A 23,190-nucleotide genomic window follows, 5' to 3' on the forward strand; every position below is an offset into this window, starting at 1 on the left:
TTACACATTTTTACATTAATGTTGTTTCGATACCGATACCCGATACCACAAAAATATCGGATCTCGGTATCGGAATTCCGATACAGCAAGTATCGGCCGATACCCGATACTTGCAGTATCGGAATGCTCAACACTACTGGTGGACCTCTTTAAAATATTGAATATTACAATTAGTTTATGTGCTGCTGTCATCTGGTGGTGTGGAAAAGTGTGGGCTAATTCTTGGTTTGTTCATTTTTATGAGCGTTATCCTGTCTGGATTCTCTGTTGACAGACAAAAGCACCTGTCTGTTATGGCCCCCCTCCCCATGACACTAGAAACCCACTCAGACAAGAGCAGGGTAACACAACACCTCCAAGGCACAGAGGGACAGCTCATGCCAGGTGTCCAACTTTGAGACCCAACAGTTGAAAATAGCCATGGAATTAGGGATTAAGCTGGTTTGGTCGACCCGGTATTGCTTGACCAGCTCTAAAAAGGTTTCCCTCCTTGTCAAAAATACCCAGTCATCACGCCCTGGACTGGTGTCGTGAAATTGGCCCATGCCTTTGACAGTGTATCCCTGCCTCTGCAGTCCCTGGCCTCTCCTCCTTGGTTGGGCAAGAAAGCTTGCTCCCTGCTGCTAGCATTGCCTGATGGGAATTTTTTCAACATATCTTCTGGCACAACACATAGGCACAAAAACATACGGGTAAGAGGATTATCGAACTACAGTCTTGTGTGTCAATACCATTTGCTGCATACTGTTGGATGATTATGTGCATACTTACTTACTGTACCTGTATTAGAGGCAATCTTTTCAATTTTTATGTCAATTTACAGGGCACACAATAATCTCCTCTATTCTATTCCTAGGACATTGTAGGGTTTTACATTATAATACACTGCTCAAAAAAATAAAGGGAACATTAAAATACCACATCAAAGATATCACTGAATTAAATATTACAGTTGCAAATCTTTATTCATTACATAGTGGAATGTGTTGAGAACAATAAAACATAAAAATGATCAATGTAAATCAAAATGAATATCCCATAGAGGTCAGGATTGATACTCAAAATTAAAGTGGAAAATCAAATTTCATGCTGATCCAACTTCAGTGAAAATGCCTCATGACAAGGAAATGATGTGCATTTGTGTGTGTGTTGCCTCCATGTGCCTGTATGACCTCCATACAACAACTGGGCATGCTCCTGATGAGACACCGGATGGTCTCCTGAGGGATCTCCTCCCAGACCTGGACTAAAGCATCCGCCAACTCCTGGACAGTCTGTGTTGCAATGTGACGTTGGTGGATGGTGCGAGACATGATGTCCCAGATATGTTCAATCGGATTCAGGTCTGGGAACGGGCGGGCCAGTCCATAGCTTCAATGCCTTCATCTTGCAGGAACTGCTGACACACTTCAGCCACATGAGGTCTGGCATTGTCCCGCATTAGGAGGAACCCAGGGCCACCCGCACCAGCATATGGTCACACAAGGGGTCTGAGGATCTCATCTCAGTACCTAATGGCAGTCAGGCTACCTCTGGCGAGCACATAGAGTCCTGTGCGGCCCTCCAAAGAAATGCCACCCCACACCATTACTGACCCACTGCCAAACCAGTCATGCTAAAGGATGTTGCAGGTAGCGGATCACTCTCCACAGCGTCTCCAGACTCTGTCACATCTGTCACATGTGCTCAGTGTGAACCTGCTTTCATCCGTGAAGAGCACAGGACGCCAGTGGCGAATTTGCCAATCCTGGTGTTCTGTAGCAAATGCCAATCTTCGTGCATGGTGTTGGGCTGTGAGCACAACCCCCAACTGTGGATGTCGGGCACTCAGACCATCCTCATGGAGTCGGTTTCTAACCGTTTGTGCAAACACATGCACATTTGTGGCCTGCTGGAGGTCATTTTGCAGGGCTCTGGCAGTGCTCTTCCTGTTCCTCCTTGCACAAAGGCTGAGGTAGCAGTCCTGCTGCTGGGTTGTTGCCCTCCTATGGCCCCCTCCACGTCTCCTGATAGCGCCTCCAGCCTCTGGACACTATGCTGACAGACACAGAAAATGTTCTTGCCTCAGCTCACATTGATGTGCCATCCTGGATGAGCTGCACTACCTGAGCCGCTTATGTGGGTTTTACAGTCCGTCTCATGCTACCACAAGAGTGAAAGCACAACCAATATTCAAAAGTGACCAAAACATCAGCCAGAAAGCTTTGGTACTGAGATGTGGTCTGTGGTCCCCACCTGCAGAACCACTCCTTTATTGAGTGTGTCTTGATAATTGGCAATAATTTCCATCTGTTTTCTATTTCCTTCTGTTTGATTGTCAAACAGTGTTGCTTCCTAAGTGGACAGTTTGATTTTACAGAAGTTTAATTTACTTGGAGTTATATTCTGTTAAGTTTTCCCTTTATTTTTTGAACAGTGTATATTGTAATCCATAGCTTGATTCCCATATTAAGACCCTTTTTGGGCCCCCGTCTCTCTCGCTCCATTTTTGCTATATGGTATGCCTATCTTGTTGCCCGCTTGTTTTTATAAAAGATAATTTATTATTATATGGATCTGCTTACACTGCTATCTGTCTTGTTTATGTGACTTTGCAAAACAAAAATTGTTACTTTTTGGTAAACAAGACCTGGGTTTTACTCGAGAATGTATCCATATATTTCACTATGGGTATTTAAGCTCCTAATGTTCTTCATTTATTCCCTATGTTTTCCACAATGGCCTTCTGGTAAAGCACACTTTTAGAAGACCTCTCCACTTCAGGTAGAAGAAATGCCAAGCTCTCCTTGTAGCATGGGTCTAGCAGGTTAAAGAACTCAGTACTATTTTTTTCTGTAAAGATGGATGTAATGCGAAGGTCACGAGAAAGGCAGTAGTACATAAAGTAGGCCATTTGTGCCAAGCTCCATACAGCCAACACTTCCCTTTCTCCACCATGATGATGACTCTCCATCTCCTCCTCCTCCCTCTCTTCCTTCTCATTCCCATCCGCAGCCCATCCACATAGGAGAGACTGGATGAAGATTGTGTAGCTACTAGACTCTGTTGCGCTTGCCACCAGCTCCGAAGAGCAAGAACTCTTCCTCCTCCTCAGCATCCACTTCATCATTGTTACCCAATCTGTGCTGAGCAGATGAGATGAGGCTGGTCTTTCTACAATCTTTGTGTTATGTCTTCCTCCATCTCCACCTGGTCCGTATGCAAAGCTTCATGTTTAATTAATTGGGAGTAGCGACTGTTTTAGTAGGCTCAGAAGTAGGATAATTGTGCTGACTATGGCATCATCACCGCTCACCACCTTTGTGGAGACCTCAAAGTCTTGGAGAACCAAACAAATGTCAGACATCCATGCCCACTCTTCAGTTGTTATGTACGGAAACTGACCAGAATATCGCCGGGCGTGTTGGAAATGGTACTCAATCACTGGCCACTGGCCTCTTTTGCTCACAAAGATTTGCCAGCATGTGTAGTATGGAGTTCCGGCGCATGGTAACGTCTCATACCAGTCAGTAAGCTTTCATTTGTATGTGATGCTGCAGCACTGCCAGAGACCAAGAAGAGTGACACCCCTCAGTTCAAACCGCCCCGCAGGTGAGTATAATAAAATCTCTTTTCATATCTTTCAGGTCTGGTTGGGGACAAATATGCAGCATTATAGAATGCTGTATATCAGACCTGAAATGTGGTGGCTGCATCTCATATCAGTCAAACATGGTGACAGGTTTGCTTTAAAGTGAACCTGCCAGCAGGATTTGCTAAGTAAGCTACAGGCATTGTCAGGTTGGTGCTATTAATCTGATTAAAATGACATACAGTATGAGGTAAAGAAATGTATCTTGTGTAATCAGTGAAAGAAGTTTTCACTTTATGAGATTCTCGTGCTTTGGGGCGGGATTGTAGGCAAACACAGTCTGTCTCTATTACGAGGAACATGATTGTGCTTTGGGGTGGGTTTGTGGGCAGGTCTGTCTTTGTTTCTCTGGCTTAGAGCAGGAAGATAAGACTCTGCCTACAGTTCCACCCCAGACCAGGAGCATCTCATTAACAATTAGCTTCTAATAATGATTATGATTACACAAAAACCACAAGATGGTTTTTTCTTCAGTTATCATTTTAATCAGTTTAACACTGCCAACCTAACAGTGTATGTAGTTTACTTAGCAAAATACTGCTGAGAGGTTAGCTTTAATCAGGGTAAAGGTGTGAAGCTTGTTCCAGATGTGGCATTTATATTTGGAAATTGTTGCTGTGAACCCAGAAGATGGGGTCAAAGGAGCTCTCAATAGAAGAGAAACAGACCTGTACCAGTATGACAGGAAGAAGAAGAAAGTATGGAGAAGGAATGGAACAGCTCATGATCCAAAGCACACCACATCCTCTGGGAAACATGGTGGAGGCAGTGTGATGCCTTCTACACAAATGGCTTCCTATGGCACTGGATCACTATTGTTTATTGATGATGTGACTGAAGTTAGAAGCAGCTGGGTGAATTCTGAAGTATACAAGACTATATTTTCTGCTCAGATCCAACCAAATTCTGCAGGTTGATTGGATGGCGCTTCACAATATGGAAGGACAATGACCCAAAACGTACAGTGAATGTATCCCAGGAGATTTTAAAGTCAAAGAAGTGGAATATTCGGCAATGGCTGAGTCCATCACCAGATCTCAACCCCAACAAGCATGTGTTTCACATGCTTAAGTCAAAACTTAAGGCAGAAAGACCTACAAACAAGAAATAACTGATGTCAGCTGCAGTAACAACCTGGCAAAGTATCACAAATGGGGAAACCCAGCGTTTGATGATGTTCATGGCTTCCAGTCTTAAGGCAGCCATTGACTGCAAAGGATTCTTTACAAAGTATTAAAAATGAACATTTTATTTATGGTGAATTTAATTTGTCTAATTACTTCTGTGTCCCTGAAATAAGAATCCTTCGTATAAAAATGGTTCCAATTAAATTGAAATTAAACCTGAAAGTCTACACTTCAATTGCAATTCAGTTGCTTAATTTTAAATAAAAAAAAAAAGCTGCATGCAGAACCCAAATCACGAAGATTCGTTTACTGTCCAAATATTTTTGGACCTAATTGTATATTCAATCTTTTTTGTCACTTGTTTTATCAGCTTCAGGGTTTGGACCTTCGAGTGGCTAAAAGAATGAACGTTTATTCTATTCGAATTTTCCGCTCAGAAGACACTCTGTACTTTACAATACAAGTCAATAAGAAAGTTCAACAAATGCCTGGAAGACAAACTGATTTTTTGGGGGAGGATTTTGCCATAGCTTTTGCATAAAAAATGTTAGTGATTTCTTCATTATTCATTGGAGTGAAAAAAACAACCCGAAAATGACAATGGAAAAACCTTTAAAAAAAACTAGCTGCTGGAAAAACCTCCGAAAAACACTTATGAAATAATCAAAAAAGAAGATGACACGAAAGACGCTTTAGTAAAAAAATGTCCAAAGTTTCCTGAAGAATCTTATGCTTGAAAAACTTGCCAGGTTTGCATAGTTTTAGCTATGTTATGTATACATATTCATAAGCAAGAAATCTATGTTCTCACAAACTTTTTACAAATGTCTAGGACAGAAAGAAAAAAGTGTACACAAGAACTAATAATAATAATAATAATAATAATAATAAGTACAACACTTTATAAACAAAAATGCAACAAAAAAAGACAAAGTTATTAAAAAGTGGGAAATCTGAAAAATGGCACCAAAGACCCACCACATGTTATACAGAGGTTGTACATAGGAATTGATGGAATAACTGATTCTATTATATTGTACTGAACTCTATACATGTCCTTTTAGTTTGGCACTCTATTTGTATTTTTTGTCATTTTTGGACCTTGCTTATTTTGATGCCTTAATTTTTGACCCAACTACCATTATAAATGTCTAGGACACTATATTGTGTTTCCTCTAAAGGGTGGGAAAACTTGAGTCAGACATGTCCAACTACACTGGATCTTCAGTGGATTTGTCTATCCCTAGTACAGCATCTATTCTTACCTTAGCACAGAGTTGCCTCTGACAATGGTGGCCAAACAGCTCCACACAAACTGAACTAAGGCCTGAAAAATGCTGCGCAATTTAAAATATAGTTATTAAAATTATTTTAAATTAAAGACTCCATAACTATGGCATTTTATAAGCAATTATTGATGTATTTTTTGCTAACATAACATATAGCGAGAGGTATTTCTTTATGATAATTTGTGTAAAAGATATTTCTCAGAGCAACCTATGTGATTGCTGCTTTTATTTTTTATTCTGCATGGGAAAAAGTAAAACTAGATTCTGATAGGTTGCTTTAAGTACATTTATTTGAACTAGCTTTAATAACTATTCCACAATGTGTGTCACACTCTTCAGATGGGATTCCATTTCTGTAATAAACAGGGAGATGATGAAAAGAATGCGGTAACAGATATTCTCTATAAATATTTCATAAGCACTCATTTGCTGAGTAAATAGCCTGTGCTTCTCATTATAAGACTTTATATATCTGCTGTATGTTCAGGAGCAGCTGTTTCTTTTCTATACAGTATTCACACCAAGGGTCAAATGCTACAAGGCCCATTCAGCGCTGTCTGTTTTGGCCATAATGTGGTTGCACCTTTATTCTCTTTACTGTGACATGTACAATTTAAATTTTTTCTCACTGCATATTACTATTGGGTATTTATCCCCAAAAGAAACTCTGCTTCATAGGAGAATTGCTGCAGAACCACCATGTGCCAGAGGTGAAAAGTGAGCAAGTTGCACAAAAAAAAAGCAAAGGAAAAAAATCCATACAGAACCTGAGCAATTTTTCAGCTTGACATATAGTTTTTAAAAACGGTAGGGTAGTGATTTATCATCACCACTTTATTATAGAACCATACAGGATTCTGACTGTATACACAAGTAGAAGAATGCAAGTTACATTAAGCTCAGGTCAGCAGAGCACAAAGGGAATTCTCCGTGCTCCTATTGCAATAGTATAATCTGGGAGGCTAGTGCATAAGTGCAAGGATATTTTCCAGGTCCCTACTATGGTAAAACATGGACCTTTAAGTAAGGCCATGTGCCGTTACAATGTGATTGAATGTGCTTTTCTTTACAGAAGCTGCAGTATGTTGATTTGCTGTGAAGGTACCCTGACTATATATGAGGGAAATCTGTCCCATGGTTGCAATTTTTCGGGGAAAAAAATGTATTTGTGGGCAACTCCTTTAAATACTATAACCATGATCTATGGAAGCACAACATACTGCCATTTATTCATGACTTACTCCTTTTAAACTTTCCTCTGTAAACCTGCTAGCTCTCATAAAAACATGCCTCCAATAGTCTAAGGCCTCATTCAATCTAATTCAGGGGTCTCAAACATGAGCCCCCTGGGGTCAATTGTGCGCCACTGTGCCCCTGAGCTCCCAAGACAATCAGGTTCAGGGAGTCAGGGGACCGCCGATGCCAGCACATGTACAAAATGTGCCGCCAGTGGCATGACTAGAGTTCAAATTATTGGCACCCTCAACTTGATATTTGGTTGCATACCCTTTGGAATAAATAACTGCAATCAATTGCTTCCTATAACCATCAACAAGCTTCTTACACCTCCAGTTATCTCATATTTGAAGGGTGCCTTCTCCCAACAGCAATTTTAAGGTCTCTCCACAGATATTCAATGGGATTTAGATCTGGACTAGTTGTTGGCCACTTCAGAACTCTACAGTGCTATGTTTCCATCCATTTCTGGGTGCTTCTTGATGTATGTTTGGGTCATTGTCCTGATGGAAGACCTATGATCTAGGATGCAAATTCAGCTTTCTGACACTGGGCACTACAGTGGGGGGAAAAATTATTTGATACCTTGCTGATTTTGTAAGTTTGCCCACTGACAAAGACCTGGACAGTCTATAATTTTAAGGGTAGGCTAATTTTAACATTGAGAGATAGAATATCAAGAATAAAATCCAGAAAATCACATTGTATAAATTATATAAATGTATTTGCATTTTGCAATGAGAAATACAGTAAGTATTTGATCCAATACCAACCATTAAGAGTTCTGGCTCCTACATACCAGGTAGACTCTCCTAATCAACTCATTGCCTACATTAAAGACTGCTGTCTTACATAGTCACCTTTATAAAAGACTCCTGTCCACAGACTCTAACCTCTACAACACGGACAAGACCAAAGAACTTTATAAGGATATCAAGGACAAGATCATAGACCTGCACAAAGCTGGAATGGGCTACAAAACCATAAGCAAGATGCTGGGTGAGAAGGAGACAACTGTTGGTGCAATACTAAGAAAATGGAAGAAATACAAAATGACTGTCAATCGACATCGATTTGGGTCACCATGCAAAATCTCACCTCAAGGGGCATCCTTGATCATGAGGAAGGTACATATCAGCCTAAAATTACACGAGGGGAACTTGTTCTTTATCTCAAGGCAGCTGGGACCGCAGTCACCAAGAAAACCATTGGCAACACATTGCACCGTAAAGGATTTAAATCCTGCAGTGCCTGCAAGGTCCCCCTGCTCAAGAAGGCATATATGCAGGCCCATCTGAAATTTGTCAATGATCACTTGGATGATTCTGTGAGTGATTCGTAGAAGGTGCTGTGTCAGATGGGACAAACATTGAGGTATTTGTAGTCAACTCAAATCGCCGTGGTTGGAGGAAGTGAAATGCTGCCTATGACCCAAAGAACACCGTCCCTACTGTCAAGCATGGAGGTGGAAACATTATGTTTTGGGAGTTTTTCTCTACTAAAGGCACAGGACTATTTCACAGCATCAATGGGAGAATGGATGGAGTCATGTACCGCAAAATCCTGAGTTACATCCTCCTTCCCTCTGCCAGGACATTAAAAATGGGTTGTGGCTTTGTCTTCCAGCAAGACAATGACCCAAAACATACAGCCAACTCAACAAAGGAGTGGCTCAAAAAGAAGCACATTAAGATCATGGAGTGGCCTACCCAGTCTCCAGACCTTAATCCCATAAAAAAACTTATGAAAGGAGTTGAACCTCCAAGTTGCCAAGCGACAGCCTCAAAATCTTAATGATGTAGAGATGATCTGCAAAGAGGGGTGGACTAAAATTCCTCCTGATATGTGCGCAAACCTCATCATCAACTACAAAAAACATCTGACTGATGTGCTTGCCATCAAGGGTTTTGCCACCAAGTATTAAGTCTTGTTTGTGAAAGGGATTAAATGCTTATTTCTAACTGCAAAATGCAAATAAATTTCTATAATTTATACAATGTGATTTTCTGGATTTTATTTTTGATATTCTATCTCTCAATGTTAAAATTAACCTACCCTTAACTTTACAGGCTGTTCATGTCTTTGTCAGTGAGCAAACTTACAAAATCAGCAAGAGATCAAATAATTATTTCCCCCACTGTACATTGCAACTCTAAATCCTTTGGTAATCTTCAGATTTCATGATGTCTTGCACACACTTTAGACCCCCAGTGCTAAAGGCAGCAAAACAACCCCAAAATATCTTTGAACCTCCACCATATTTGACTGTAGGTAGTGTGTTCTTTTCTTTGTAAGCCTCATTCCGTTTTTAGTAAACAATAGAATGATGTGCTTAAAAAAAGCTCCATTTTGGTCTCATCTGTCCACAAGACACTTTCTCAGAAGAATTTTGGCTTATTCATGTACATTTTGGCAGACTGCAGTCTAGCTTTTTTATGTCTCTATGTCAGCAGTGGTGTCCTCTTGGATCTCCTGCCATAGCATTTCATTTCATTCAAATGTTGATGGACAGTTCATGCTGACACTCATGCACCATGGACCCCTTGCTCTATGAAATGGCTGCTGAGTGCCAGTCCTGTAGACACCTGAGCACACACAAGGATGGGGGTCACTGGAGCTCAGAGATAGGTAAAGGTGATCCCCGGGGTCCGTCCTGCCCTAAACCCCAGCTCAGCAATGGGAAGACTGACCCTGAGCCCCCGAGCATGAGAAAACCACTAGGAAGGTGAAGAAAAACTACCAGCGCTACTGCAAGCTGCCATACTCCTACCTGGCCATGATCAACCTTGTCATCCAGAACTCCCCGACAAGATGCTGAAGCTCCCGCAGATTATTCAAAACATCAAAATCTTGTTCCCGTTCTTTAAAAGTGACTACGTGGGATGGAAAGACTCAGCGCGACACAACCTTTCCTCCAACAACTGCTTTCGAAAGGTGCTGAAGGATCTGGGAAAGCCTCAGGCCAAAGGTAATTTTTCGTCGGTAGACGAGAGCCGGATCCCCCTGGATGCCATGAAGTTGCAGAACACGGTCAAGTCTCATGGCAACGCAGAGAGCTTTGTCCTTAATTTATCACCTGTCATGTTTCCCAATGGCAGGGGGAACGTCAGGACACATAAAAAACGGACGAGCTCTTGGGTGATGGAATCTCGAGCTGACCGTGAGCTAAACCTACCACACAACTAATAGTGGCCGGGGGGCGTGCCTAAGTTTTATCCCTAGACGTCTCTCGCCAGCCGGAGGACTAACTAACCCTAGTAGAGGAAAAAACAGACCTGGCTTACCTCTAGGGAAATTCCCCCGAAAAGGAGACAGAAGCCCCCCACATATATTGACGGTGAGTTCAGAGGAAAAGACATACACAGTATGAAGGTAGGTTCAGCAAAGCGAGGTCCGCTTACTAGATAGTAGAAAGATACAAAAGGGAACTGCACGGTCAGCTGAAAACCCTTTTAAAATACCATCCTGAAATTACTTTAAGACTCATGTGTCAACTCATGACACCGGAGTGGTAATTTCAGCCCACAAGAGCTTCCAGCTACAGAGAATGATATAACTGTAAACTGGAACAAAAAATGCAAACAAACTTAGGACTAAGAGTCCAACTTAGCTGATCAGTAGTCTAGGAGCAGGAACATGCAACAGAAAGGCTCTGGTTACATTGATGGCCGGCAAGGCAATGACTGAAGAGCAGGAATAAATAGGAACTCCCCACTACTGATGAAAACAGGTGAACTGAGAAAGAAAACACACCCGAGTCACCAGTACCACTAGCCACCACCAGAAGGAGCCCAAAAGCAGATTCACAACAGTACCCCCCCCCTCAAGGAGGGGGCACCGAACCCTCACAAGAACCACCAGGGCGATCCGGATGAGCCCTATGAAAGGCACGAACCAAATCAGAGGCGTGAACATCAGAAGCAGTTACCCAAGAATTATCTTCTTGACCATAACCCTTCCACTTAACCAGATATTGTAGTCTCCGTCTGGAAATACGGGAGTCCAAAATTTTCTCCACAACATACTCCAATTCACCCTCAACCAGCACAGGAGCAGGAGGCTCGGTAGAAGGAACAACCGGCACCTCATACCTCCGCAACAACGACCGATGGAAGACATTATGGATAGCGAAAGATGCCGGAAGGTCTAAACGAAAGGATACAGGGTTAAGAATCTCCAAAATCCTATAAGGACCGATGAACCGAGGCTTAAACTTAGGAGAAGAAACCCTCATAGGGACAAAACGGGAAGACAACCACACCAAGTCCCCAACACGAAGACGAGGACCAACACGATGACGGCGGTTGGCAAAATGCTGAGTCTTCTCCTGGGACAACTTCAAATTGTCCACCACCTGTCCCCAAATCCGATGCAACCTATCCACCACAGTATCCACTCCAGGACAATCCGAAGACTCCACCTGACCGGAAGAAAAACGAGGGTGAAACCCCGAATTGCAAAAGAAAGGAGAAACCAAAGTGGCAGAACTAGCCCGATTATTGAGGGCAAACTCTGCCAACGGCAAAAAGGCAACCCAGTCATCCTGATCCGCAGACACAAAACACCTCAAATAAGTCTCCAAGGTCTGATTAGTTCGCTCCGTCTGGCCATTAGTCTGAGGATGGAACGCAGACGAAAAAGACAAATCAATGCCCATCCTAGCACAGAATGCCTGCCAAAATCTAGACACGAACTGGGTCCCCCTGTCAGAAATGATATTTTCCGGAATACCATGCAAGCGAACCACATTTTGAAAAAACAGAGGAACCAATTCGGATGAGGAAGGCAACTTAGGCAAAGGTACCAAATGAACCATCTTTGAAAAACGGTCACACACCACCCAGATGACAGACATTTTCTGAGAAGCAGGGAGATCAGAAATAAAATCCATAGAGATGTGAGTCCAAGGCCTCTTCGGAATAGGCAAAGATAACAATAATCCGCTAGCCCGAGAACAACAAGGCTTGGCCCGAGCACAAACATCACAAGACTGCACAAAAACTCGTACGTCTCGAGACAGGGAAGGCTGTTGTGAAATTGGATTTTGGGCTCCCCCGGTGGCCACTGGTGGAATTGAACTGGTGTGCATCATCCTCTCTGTTCACCTGTTTCCATCAGTATGTGGGAGTCGCTATTTAGCCTTGCTCCTCTGTCACTTCCATGCCGGTCAACATTGTAATCAGAAGCCTTTCTGTGCATGTTCCTGCTGCTAGACAACTCCCAGCTAAGTTGGACTTTTGTCCTTGTTTGTTTTTGCATTTTGTTCCAGTTCACAGCTGTAGTTTCGTTTCTGTGTCTGGAAAGCTCTTGTGATCTGAAATTGCCACTCTGATGTTATGAGTTAATACTAGAGTCTTAAAGTAATTTCAGGATGGTGTTTTGATAGGGTTTTCAGCTGACCATGAAAGTGCCCTTTCTGTCTTCCTGCTATCTAGTAAGCGGATCTCAATTTTGCTAAACCTATTTTCATACTACGTTTGTCTTTTCATCTAAAATCACCGCCAATATTTGTGGGGGCCTCTGTCTGCCTTTCGGGGAAATTTCTCTAGAGGTGAGCCAGGACTATATTTTCCTCTGCCAGGATTAGTTAGTCCTCCGGCCGGCGCTGGGCGTCTAGGGATAAAACGCAGGCTACGCTACCCGGCTACTGTTAGTTGTGCGGCAGGTTTAGTTCATGGTCAGTTTAGTTTCCATCCTTCCAAGAGCTAGTTCTTATGTTTGCTGGGCTATGTTCTCTTGCCATTGAGAACCATAACAGTTTGACCGGCCAAAAAGGGTTAAATTAATTGACAGAGAAAGGAGAGAAAAGAGAAGTCTGCTGAAGATTTTTTTTTTTTTTTTTTTTTCAGTTCTGAGTGTGCTTGTAATTGAATCTCTTGCAAGTCTGCCTATATTGCAGCCTTTCTCTCTCTCTCTCCTTCTAATCCTGGAATGGCTCTGTGTTCACCTGTTTAAAATGGATATTCAGAGTTTAGCTGCAGGTTTGAATAATCTCACCACGAAAGTTCAAAATTTACAAGATTTTGTTGTTCATGTTCCTATATCTGAACCTAGAATTCCTTTGCCTGAATTTTTCTCGGGGAATAGATCTTGCTTTCAAAATTTCAAAAATAATTGCAAGTTGTTTTTGTCCCTGAAATCTCGCTCTGCTGGAGATCCTGCTCAGCAGGTCAGGATTGTGATTTCCTGGCTCCAGGGGATCCTGCGTTGCTCAATGTGGATGCGTTTTTTCTGGCCTTGGGGTTGCTTTATGAGGAACCTCAGTTAGAGCTTCAGGCGGAAAAGGCCTTGATGTCCCTATCTCAGGGGCAAGACGAAGCTGAAATATACTGCCAGAAATTCCGTAAATGGGCTGTGCTTACTCAGTGGAATGAGTGCGCCCTGGCGGCGAATTTCAGAGAGGGTCTCTCTGATGCCATTAAGGATGTTATGGTGGGGTTCCCTGTGCCTGCGGGTCTGAATGAGTCCATGGCAATGGCTATCCAGATCGATAGGCGTCTGCGGGAGCGCAAACCTGTGCACCATTTGGCGGTGTCTACTGAGAAGACGCCAGAGAATATGCAATGTGATAGAATTCTGTCCAGAAGTGAACGGCAGAATTTTAGACGAAAAAATGGGTTGTGCTTCTATTGCGGTGATTCAACTCATGTTATATCAGCATGCTTTAAGCGTACTAAGAAGCTTGATAAGTCTGTTTCAATTGGCACTTTACAGTCTAAGTTTATTCTATCTGTGACCCTGATTTGTTCTTTATCATCTATTACCGCGGATGCCTATGTCGACTCTGGCGCCGCTTTGAGTCTTATGGATTGGTCCTTTGCCAAACGCTGTGGGTATGATTTGGAGCCTCTTGAAACTCCTATACCCCTGAAGGGGATTGACTCCACCCCATTGGCTAGCAATAAACCACAATACTGGACACAAGTAACTATGCGGATTAATCCGGATCACCAGGAGATTATTCGCTTTCTTGTGCTGTATAACCTACATGATGTGTTGGTGCTTGGATTACCATGGCTGCAATCTCATAACCCAGTCCTTGACTGGAAAGCTATGTCTGTGTTAAGCTGGGGATGTAAGGGGACGCATGGGGACGTACCTGTGGTTTCCATTTCATCATCTATTCCCTCTGAGATTCCTGAATTCTTGACTGAATATCGTGACGTTTTTGAAGAACCTAAGCTTGGTTCATTACCTCCGCACCGGGAGTGCGATTGTGCCATAGATTTGATTCCGGGTAGTAAATACCCTAAGGGTCGTTTATTTAATTTGTCTGTACCTGAACATGCTGCTATGCGAGAATATATAAAGGAGTCCTTGGAAAAGGGACATATTCGTCCTTCGTCATCTCCCTTAGGAGCCGGTTTTTTCTTTGTGGCTAAGAAAGATGGCTCTTTGAGGCCGTGCATTGATTATCGGCTTTTGAATAAAATCACGGTTAAATATCAATATCCGTTGCCACTGCTGACTGATTTGTTTGCTCGCATAAAGGGGGCCAAGTGGTTCTCTAAGATAGATCTCCGTGGGGCGTATAATTTGGTGCGAATTAAGCAGGGGGATGAGTGGAAAACCGCATTTAATACGCCCGAGGGCCACTTTGAGTATTTGGTGATGCCTTTTGGTCTTTCAAATGCCCCTTCAGTCTTTCAGTCCTTTATGCATGACATTTTCCGTGATTATCTGGATAAATTTATGATTGTGTATCTGGATGATATTTTGATTTTTTCGGATGACTGGGACTCTCATGTCCAGCAGGTCAGGAGGGTTTTTCAGGTTTTGCGGTCTAATTCCTTGTGTGTGAAGGGTTCTAAGTGCGTTTTTGGGGTTCAAAAGATTTCCTTTTTGGGATATATTTTTTCCCCCTCTTCCATCGAGATGGATCCTGTCAAGGTTCAGGCTATTTGTGATTGGACGCAACCCTCTTCTCTTAAGAGTCTTCAGAAATTTTTGGGCTTTGCTAACTTTTATCGTCGATTTATTGCTGGTTTTTCTGATGTTGTTAAACCATTGACTGATTTGACTAAGAAGGGTGCTGATGTTGCTGATTGGTCCCCTGCTGATGTGGAGGCCTTTCGGGAGCTTAAGCGCCGCTTTTCTTCCGCCCCTGTGTTGCGTCAGCCTGATGTTGCTCTTCCTTTTCAGGTTGAGGTCGACGCTTCTGAAATCGGAGCTGGGGCGGTTTTGTCGCAGAGAAGTTCTGATTGCTCCGTGATGAGACCTTGTGCTTTTTTCTCGCGTAAATTTTCGCCCGCCGAGCGGAATTATGATGTTGGGAATCGGGAGCTTTTGGCCATGAAGTGGGCTTTTGAGGAGTGGCGTCATTGGCTTGAGGGGGCTAGACATCAGGTGGTGGTATTGACTGACCACAAAAATCTAATTTATCTTGAGTCCGCCAGACGCCTGAATCCTAGACAGGCGCGCTGGTCGTTGTTTTTCTCTCGGTTTAATTTTGTGGTGTCCTACCTGCCGGGTTCTAAGAATGTTAAGGCGGATGCCCTTTCTAGGAGTTTTGAGCCTGACTCCCCTGGTAATTCTGAACCTACAGGTATCCTTAAGGATGGAGTGATATTGTCTGCCGTTTCTCCAGACCTGCGGCGGGCCTTGCAGGAGTTTCAGGCGGATAGACCTGATCGTTGCCCACCTGGTAGACTGTTTGTTCCTGATGATTGGACCAGTAAAGTCATTTCTGAGGTTCATTCTTCTGCGTTGGCAGGTCATCCTGGAATCTTTGGTACCAGGGATTTGGTGGCAAGGTCCTTCTGGTGGCCTTCCCTGTCTCGAGATGTGCGAGGCTTCGTGCAGTCTTGTGACGTTTGTGCTCGGGCCAAGCCTTGTTGTTCTCGGGCTAGTGGATTGTTGTTGCCCTTGCCTATTCCGAAGAGGCCCTGGACGCACATCTCGATGGATTTTATTTCGGATCTTCCTGTTTCTCAGAAGATGTCTGTCATCTGGGTGGTGTGTGATCGTTTCTCTAAGATGGTCCATTTGGTTCCCCTGCCTAAGTTGCCTTCTTCTTCCGAGTTGGTTCCTCTGTTTTTTCAAAATGTGGTCCGTTTGCATGGTATTCCGGAGAATATCGTTTCTGACAGAGGTACCCAATTCGTGTCTAGATTTTGGCGAGCATTCTGTGCTAGGATGGGCATAGATTTGTCTTTCTCGTCTGCTTTCCATCCTCAGACTAATGGCCAGACCGAGCGGACGAATCAGACCTTGGAGACATATTTGAGGTGTTTTGTGTCTGCAGATCAGGATGATTGGGTTGCTTTTTTACCTTTAGCGGAGTTTGCCCTCAATAATCGGGCCAGCTCTGCCACCTTGGTGTCTCCCTTTTTCTGTAATTCGGGGTTTCATCCTCGATTTTCTTCTGGTCAGGTGGAATCTTCGGATTGTCCTGGAGTGGATGCTGTGGTGGAGAGGTTGCATCAGATTTGGGGGCAGGTAGTGGACAATTTGAAGTTGTCCCAGGAGAAGACTCAGCTTTTTGCCAACCGCCGGCGTCGGGTTGGTCCTCGGCTTTGTGTTGGGGACTTGGTGTGGTTGTCTTCTCGTTTTGTCCCTATGAGGGTTTCTTCTCCCAAGTTTAAGCCTCGGTTCATCGGCCCGTACAAGATATTGGAGATTCTTAACCCTGTGTCCTTCCGTTTGGACCTCCCTGCATCTTTTTCTATTCATAATGTTTTTCATCGGTCATTATTGCGCAGGTATGAGGTACCGGTTGTGCCTTCCGTTGAGCCTCCTGCTCCCGTGTTGGTTGAGGGCGAGTTGGAGTACGTTGTGGAAAAAATCTTGGACTCCCGTGTTTCCAGACGGAAACTCCAGTATCTGGTCAAATGGAAGGGATACGGTCAGGAGGATAATTCTTGGGTGACTGCCTCTGATGTTCATGCCTCCGATTTGGTCCGTGCCTTTCATAGGGCTCATCCTGATCGCCCTGGTGGTTCTGGTGAGGGTTCGGTGCCCCCTCCTTGAGGGGGGGGTACTGTTGTGAAATTGGATTTTGGGCTCCCCCGGTGGCCACTGGTGGAATTGAACTGGTGTGCATCATCCTCTCTGTTCACCTGTTTCCATCAGTATGTGGGAGTCGCTATTTAGCCTTGCTCCTCTGTCACTTCCATGCCGGTCAACATTGTAATCAGAAGCCTTTCTGTGCATGTTCCTGCTGCTAGACAACTCCCAGCTAAGTTGGACTTTTGTCCTTGTTTGTTTTTGCATTTTGTTCCAGTTCACAGCTGTAGTTTCGTTTCTGTGTCTGGAAAGCTCTTGTGATCTGAAATTGCCACTCTGATGTTATGAGTTAATACTAGAGTCTTAAAGTAATTTCAGGATGGTGTTTTGATAGGGTTTTCAGCTGACCATGAAAGTGCCCTTTCTGTCTTCCTGCTATCTAGTAAGCGGATCTCAATTTTGCTAAACCTATTTTCATACTACGTTTGTCTTTTCATCTAAAATCACCGCCAATATTTGTGGGGGCCTCTGTCTGCCTTTCGGGGAAATTTCTCTAGAGGTGAGCTAGGACTATATTTTCCTCTGCCAGGATTAGTTAGTCCTCCGGCCGGCGCTGGGCGTCTAGGGATAAAACGCAGGCTACGCTACCCGGCTACTGTTAGTTGTGCGGCAGGTTTAGTTCATGGTCAGTTTAGTTTCCATCCTTCCAAGAGCTAGTTCTTATGTTTGCTGGGCTATGTTCTCTTGCCATTGAGAACCATAACAGAAGGCCACCAGAAGGACCTAGCCACCAAATCCCTAGTACCAAAGATTCCAGGATGACCTGCCAACGCAGAAGAATGAACCTTCGAGATGACTCTACTGGTCCAATCATCAGGAACAAACAGTCTACCAGGCGGGCAACGATCAGGTCTATCCGCCTGAAACTCCTGCAAAGCCCGTCGCAGGTCTGGGGAAACAGCAGATAATATCACCCCATCCTTAAGGATACCTGTAGGTTCAGAATCACCAGGGGAATCAGGTTCAAAACTCCTAGAAAGGGCATCTGCCTTCACATTTTTAGAACCTGGTAGGTATGAGACCACAAAATTAAACCGAGAGAAAAACAACAACCAGCGCGCCTGTCTAGGATTCAGGCGCTTGGCAGACTCAAGATAAATCAGATTCTTGTGATCGGTCAATACCACCACCTGATGTCTAGCCCCCTCAAGCCAATGACGCCACTCCTCAAAAGCCCACTTCATAGCCAAAAGCTCCCGATTACCAACATCATAGTTTCGCTCGGCGGGCAAAAATTTTCGAGAAAAGAACGCACAAGGTCTCATCACGGAGCAGTCGGAACTTTTCTGCGACAAAACCGCCCCAGCTCCGATCTCGGAAGCGTCGACCTCAACCTGAAAAGGAAGAGCAACATCAGGCTGACGCAACACAGGGGCAGAAGAAAAGCGGTGCTTAAGCTCCCGAAAGGCCTCCACAGCAGCAGGGGACCAATCAGCAACATCAGCACCCTTCTTAGTCAAATCAGTCAAAGGTTTAGCAACATCCGAAAAACCAGTTATAAATCGACGATAAAAATTAGCAAAGCCCAAGAATTTCTGAAGGCTCTTAAGAGAAGTAGGTTGCGTCCAATCACAAATAGCCCGAACCTTGACAGGATCCATCTCAATGGAAGAAGGGGAAAAAATGTACCCCAAAAAAGAAATCTTTTGAACCCCAAAAATACACTTAGAACCCTTCACACACAAGGAATTAGCCCGCAAAACCTGAAAAACCCTCCTGACTAGTTGGACATGAGAGTCCCAGTCATCCGAAAAAATCAAAATATCATCCAGATACACAATCATAAATGTATCCAAATATTCACGGAAAATGTTATGCATAAAGGACTGAAAGACTGAAGGGGCATTTGAAAGACCAAAAGGCATTACTAAATACTCAAAATGGCCCTCGGGCGTATTAAATGCGGTTTTCCACTCATCCCCCTGCTTAATTCGCACCAAATTATACGCCCCACGAAGATCAATCTTAGAGAACCACTTAGCCCCCTCTATTCGAGCAAACAAATCAGTCAGCAGTGGCAAAGGATACTGATATTTGACTGTAATTTTATTCAAGAGTCGATAATCAATACACGGCCTCAAAGAGCCATCTTTTTTAGACACAAAGTAAAAAACGGCTCCTAAGGGAGATGAAGAAGGATGAATATGTCCCTTTTCCAGGGACTCCTTAATATACTCTCGCATAGCAACATGTTCAGGTACGGATAAATTAAACAAACGACCCTTTGGAAATTTACTGCCTGGAATCAGATCTATGGTACAATCGCAATCTCTGTGAGGAGGGAGTGAACCAAGCTTAGGCTCCTCAAAAACATCACGATAATCAGACAAAAATGCCGGAATCTCAGAGGGAATAGATGATGAAATGGAAACCAAAGGTACGTCCCCATGAGCCCCCTGACATCCCCAGCTTAACACAGACATAGCTTTCCAGTCAAGGACTGGATTATGAGATTGTAACCATGGCAATCCGAGCACCAAAACATCATGTAGATTGTACAACACAAGGAAGCGAATCACCTCCTGATGGTCTGGAGTCATACGCATAGTCACTTGTGTCCAGTGTTGTGGTTTATTACTAGCCAATGGCGTAGAATCAATACCCTTCAGAGGTATAGGGACTTCCAGAGGCTCTAGATTAAACCCACAGTGCCTGGCAAAGGACCAATCCATAAGACTCAAAGCGGCGCCAGAGTCGACATAGGCGTCCGCGGTAATTGACGATAATGAACAAATCAAGGTCACAGATAGAATAAACTTAGACTGTAAAGTGCCAATTGAAACAGACTTATCAACCTTCTTTGTGCGTCTAGAGCATGCTGATATAACATGAGTTGAATCACCACAATAGAAGCACAACCCATTTTTTCGCCTAAAATTCTGCCGTTCGCTTCTGGACAGAATTCTATCACATTGCATATTCTCTGGCGCCTTCTCAGAAGACACCGCCAAATGGTGCACAGGTTTACGCTCCTGCAAACGCCGATCAATCTGAATAGCCATTGTCATGGACTCATTCAGACCTGTAGGCGCAGGGAACCCCACCATAACATCCTTAATGGCATCAGAGAGACCCTCTCTGAAATTCGCCGCCAAAGCGCACTCATTCCACTGAGTAAGCACAGACCATTTACGAAATTTTTGGCAGTATATTTCAGCTTCATCTTGCCCTTGAGACAGGGCCATCAAGGTTTTTCAGCCTGAATCTCTAAATTAGGTTCCTCATAAAGCAACCCCAAAGCCAGAAAAAACGCATCCACATTGAGCAACGCAGGATCCCCTGGTGCCAATGCAAATGCCCAATCTTGAGGGTCACCTCGCAGCAAGGAAATTACAATCTTAACCTGCTGTGCGGGATCTCCAGCGGAGCGAGGTCTCAGAGAAAGAAATAATTTACAATTATATTTGAAATTCAAAAAACGAGATCTATCTCCGGAGAAAAATTCTGGTATAGGAATTCTAGGTTCAGATATAGGAACATGTACAACAAAATCCTGTAAATCTTGAACTTTTGTGGCAAGATTATTCAAACCTGTAGCCAAACTCTGAGGATCCATTTTAAGCAGGTGAGATCAGAGCCATTCAAGGGTTAGAAGGAGAGGGAGACAAAGACTGCAATTAGAGCTGAAATGCAACTGATTCAACTATAGAGCAAGCACCAAGGGAAAAAAAAAAAAAAAAAAATTTGCAGACTTCTTTTTCTCTCCTTTCTTCTGCCAACAGTTTTAACACTTGGCCGGCCATACTGTCATGGTTCCCAATGGCAGGGGAACGTCAGGACACATAAAAAACGGACGAGCTCTTGGGTGATGGAATCTCGAGCTGACCGTGAGCTAAACCTACCACACAACTAATAGTGGCCGGGGGGCGTGCCTAAGTTTTATCCCTAGACGTCTCTCGCCAGCCGGAGGACTAACTAACCCTAGTAGAGGAAAAAACAGACCTGGCTTACCTCTAGGGAAATTCCCCCGAAAAGGAGACAGAAGCCCCCCACATATATTGACGGTGAGTTCAGAGGAAAAGACATACGCAGTATGAAGGTAGGTTCAGCAAAGCGAGGTCCGCTTACTAGATAGTAGAAAGATACAAAAGGGAACTGCACGGTCAGCTGAAAACCCTTTTAAAATACCATCCTGAAATTACTTTAAGACTCATGTGTCAACTCATGACACTGGAGTGGTAATTTCAGCCCACAAGAGCTTCCAGCTACAGAGAATGATATAACTGTAAACTGGAACAAAAAATGCAAACAAACTTAGGACTAAGAGTCCAACTTAGCTGATCAGTAGTCTAGGAGCAGGAACATGCAACAGAAAGGCTCTGGTTACATTGATGGCCGGCAAGGCAATGACTGAAGAGCAGGAATAAATAGGAACTCCCCACTACTGATGAAAACAGGTGAACTGAGAAAGAAAACACACCCGAGTCACCAGTACCACTAGCCACCACCAGAAGGAGCCCAAAAGCAGATTCACAACAATCACCCTACATCCTGCACAACTACAAGTATGATGGCAGCGCAGAGCTCCAGCAGCAGATGCCAGGCAGTAACTGCTCGAGTGTCAGCTCCTTGGGGGAAGACTCTTATCATCTCAAAAATGTCGGAAAACTACACAGCTCATTCACCATTGATTCTTTAGTCCATGATCTCCAGGATATGGAATCTCCAGATGTCTCCAAGACAGAAAAGAACCAAGAACAGGGTGACTCCCTGACCAACCAACTCTGGATGGCTGCTCCTCACTCTCTGAAGAGTTCCAGCAGTCCAAGGCTCACCACCACCCACTCCATGAACTCCTCCTCCAGCACCAGTCTGCCCACCATGTCCCCTCTCAGCTGTGATCAGAGTCCAGAGCATTGCGGGGGGGTGCCCAGGACTTCTCCACAAGGGGACACAAAACGGCAAAGGCAAGATAAGAGCAGTAGTTCTGATTCCAGTACTGATAGTTCTCCATGTGGACCTCCATCTAAAGCTGCATTTGTTCCCTCAGAGCTGCCAACTTCTTACACCAAGTGTGTGGCACCCAACATGGTGGCTCCCCACAGTGCACTCCCCTTCTTTCCATTTCCTCAGTATCCCTACTATAACTATGGACCTTCCCCGTACATGACACCTCCATACTGGGGGCTTCTGCCACAGCTAATCACCCCCAGACCCCAGCAGCCATGCCAACACCCACACTGGATCTGGACAGCATGTTACAAGCAGTGCCGCCCAATAAGAGTGTGTATGATGTTATAATGAGCCACCCAGGAGACCTGGTTCACCCAGTCTTACCGCGCCAATACCAGGGCCACAGCCTGGGGCAAAGTGTTCTGTAGTGGCCCCTCTTGTATGAGACTGAGGACCATCGTACACCACAGGGTTGTACAAAGGGGGGAGAAACAGAAATAAATGGTGCTTTCTGGAGTTGTGGCTGCCTGTGGTGACTGCCAGCTGTCTGTGGGGACCCTGGCTGTTTGTGGGGACCACTGGCTGTTTGTGGTGTCTGGCATGTGTCTGTGGTGACCTCCCGCTGTCTTTGGTGACTGCCCTCTGTCCGTGGTGTCTGCTGGCTGTCAGTGATGTCCACTGGCTGTCTGTGGCATCCGCCGGCTATCTGTGGTGTCCACCGGCTGTCTGAGGTTACCGCCCACTGTCTGTGGTGACTGCCTGCTGTCTGTGGCATCCGCCGGCTATCTGTGGTGTCCACCGGCTGTCTGAGGTTACCGCCCACTGTCTATGGTGACTGCCTGCTGTCTGTGGTGACCGCCTGCTCTCCATGGTATCTGATGGCTGCCAGTGGTGTCCGCCGGCTGTCTGTGGTGTCCACCGGCTGTCAATGGTGACCAGTAGACTGTTTTAGTGTCCGCTGAGTGAGACGTCCCATCAGCATCAGACTGGAGCACTTTGGGCCTACCAG

The 23,190-nt window shown here is 44.4% G+C and overlaps 1 protein-coding gene across 1 annotated transcript; it reads left to right on the forward strand.

The window, feature by feature from the left end:
- Positions 1 to 9,817: 9,817 nt before the first annotated feature.
- Positions 9,818 to 22,609, forward strand: LOC143803998 (forkhead box protein H1-like). The gene is given in 5 exon segments (XM_077281745.1): positions 9,818 to 9,911; positions 9,980 to 10,087; positions 10,090 to 10,350; positions 21,763 to 22,416; positions 22,419 to 22,609. Coding segments are annotated over 5 exon segments (1,308 nt in total).
- The last annotated feature ends 581 nt before the right edge of the window (positions 22,610 to 23,190 follow it).

This window comes from Ranitomeya variabilis, chromosome 2, assembly GCF_051348905.1.
Source record: "Ranitomeya variabilis isolate aRanVar5 chromosome 2, aRanVar5.hap1, whole genome shotgun sequence".
NCBI lineage: Eukaryota > Metazoa > Chordata > Amphibia > Anura > Dendrobatidae > Ranitomeya > Ranitomeya variabilis.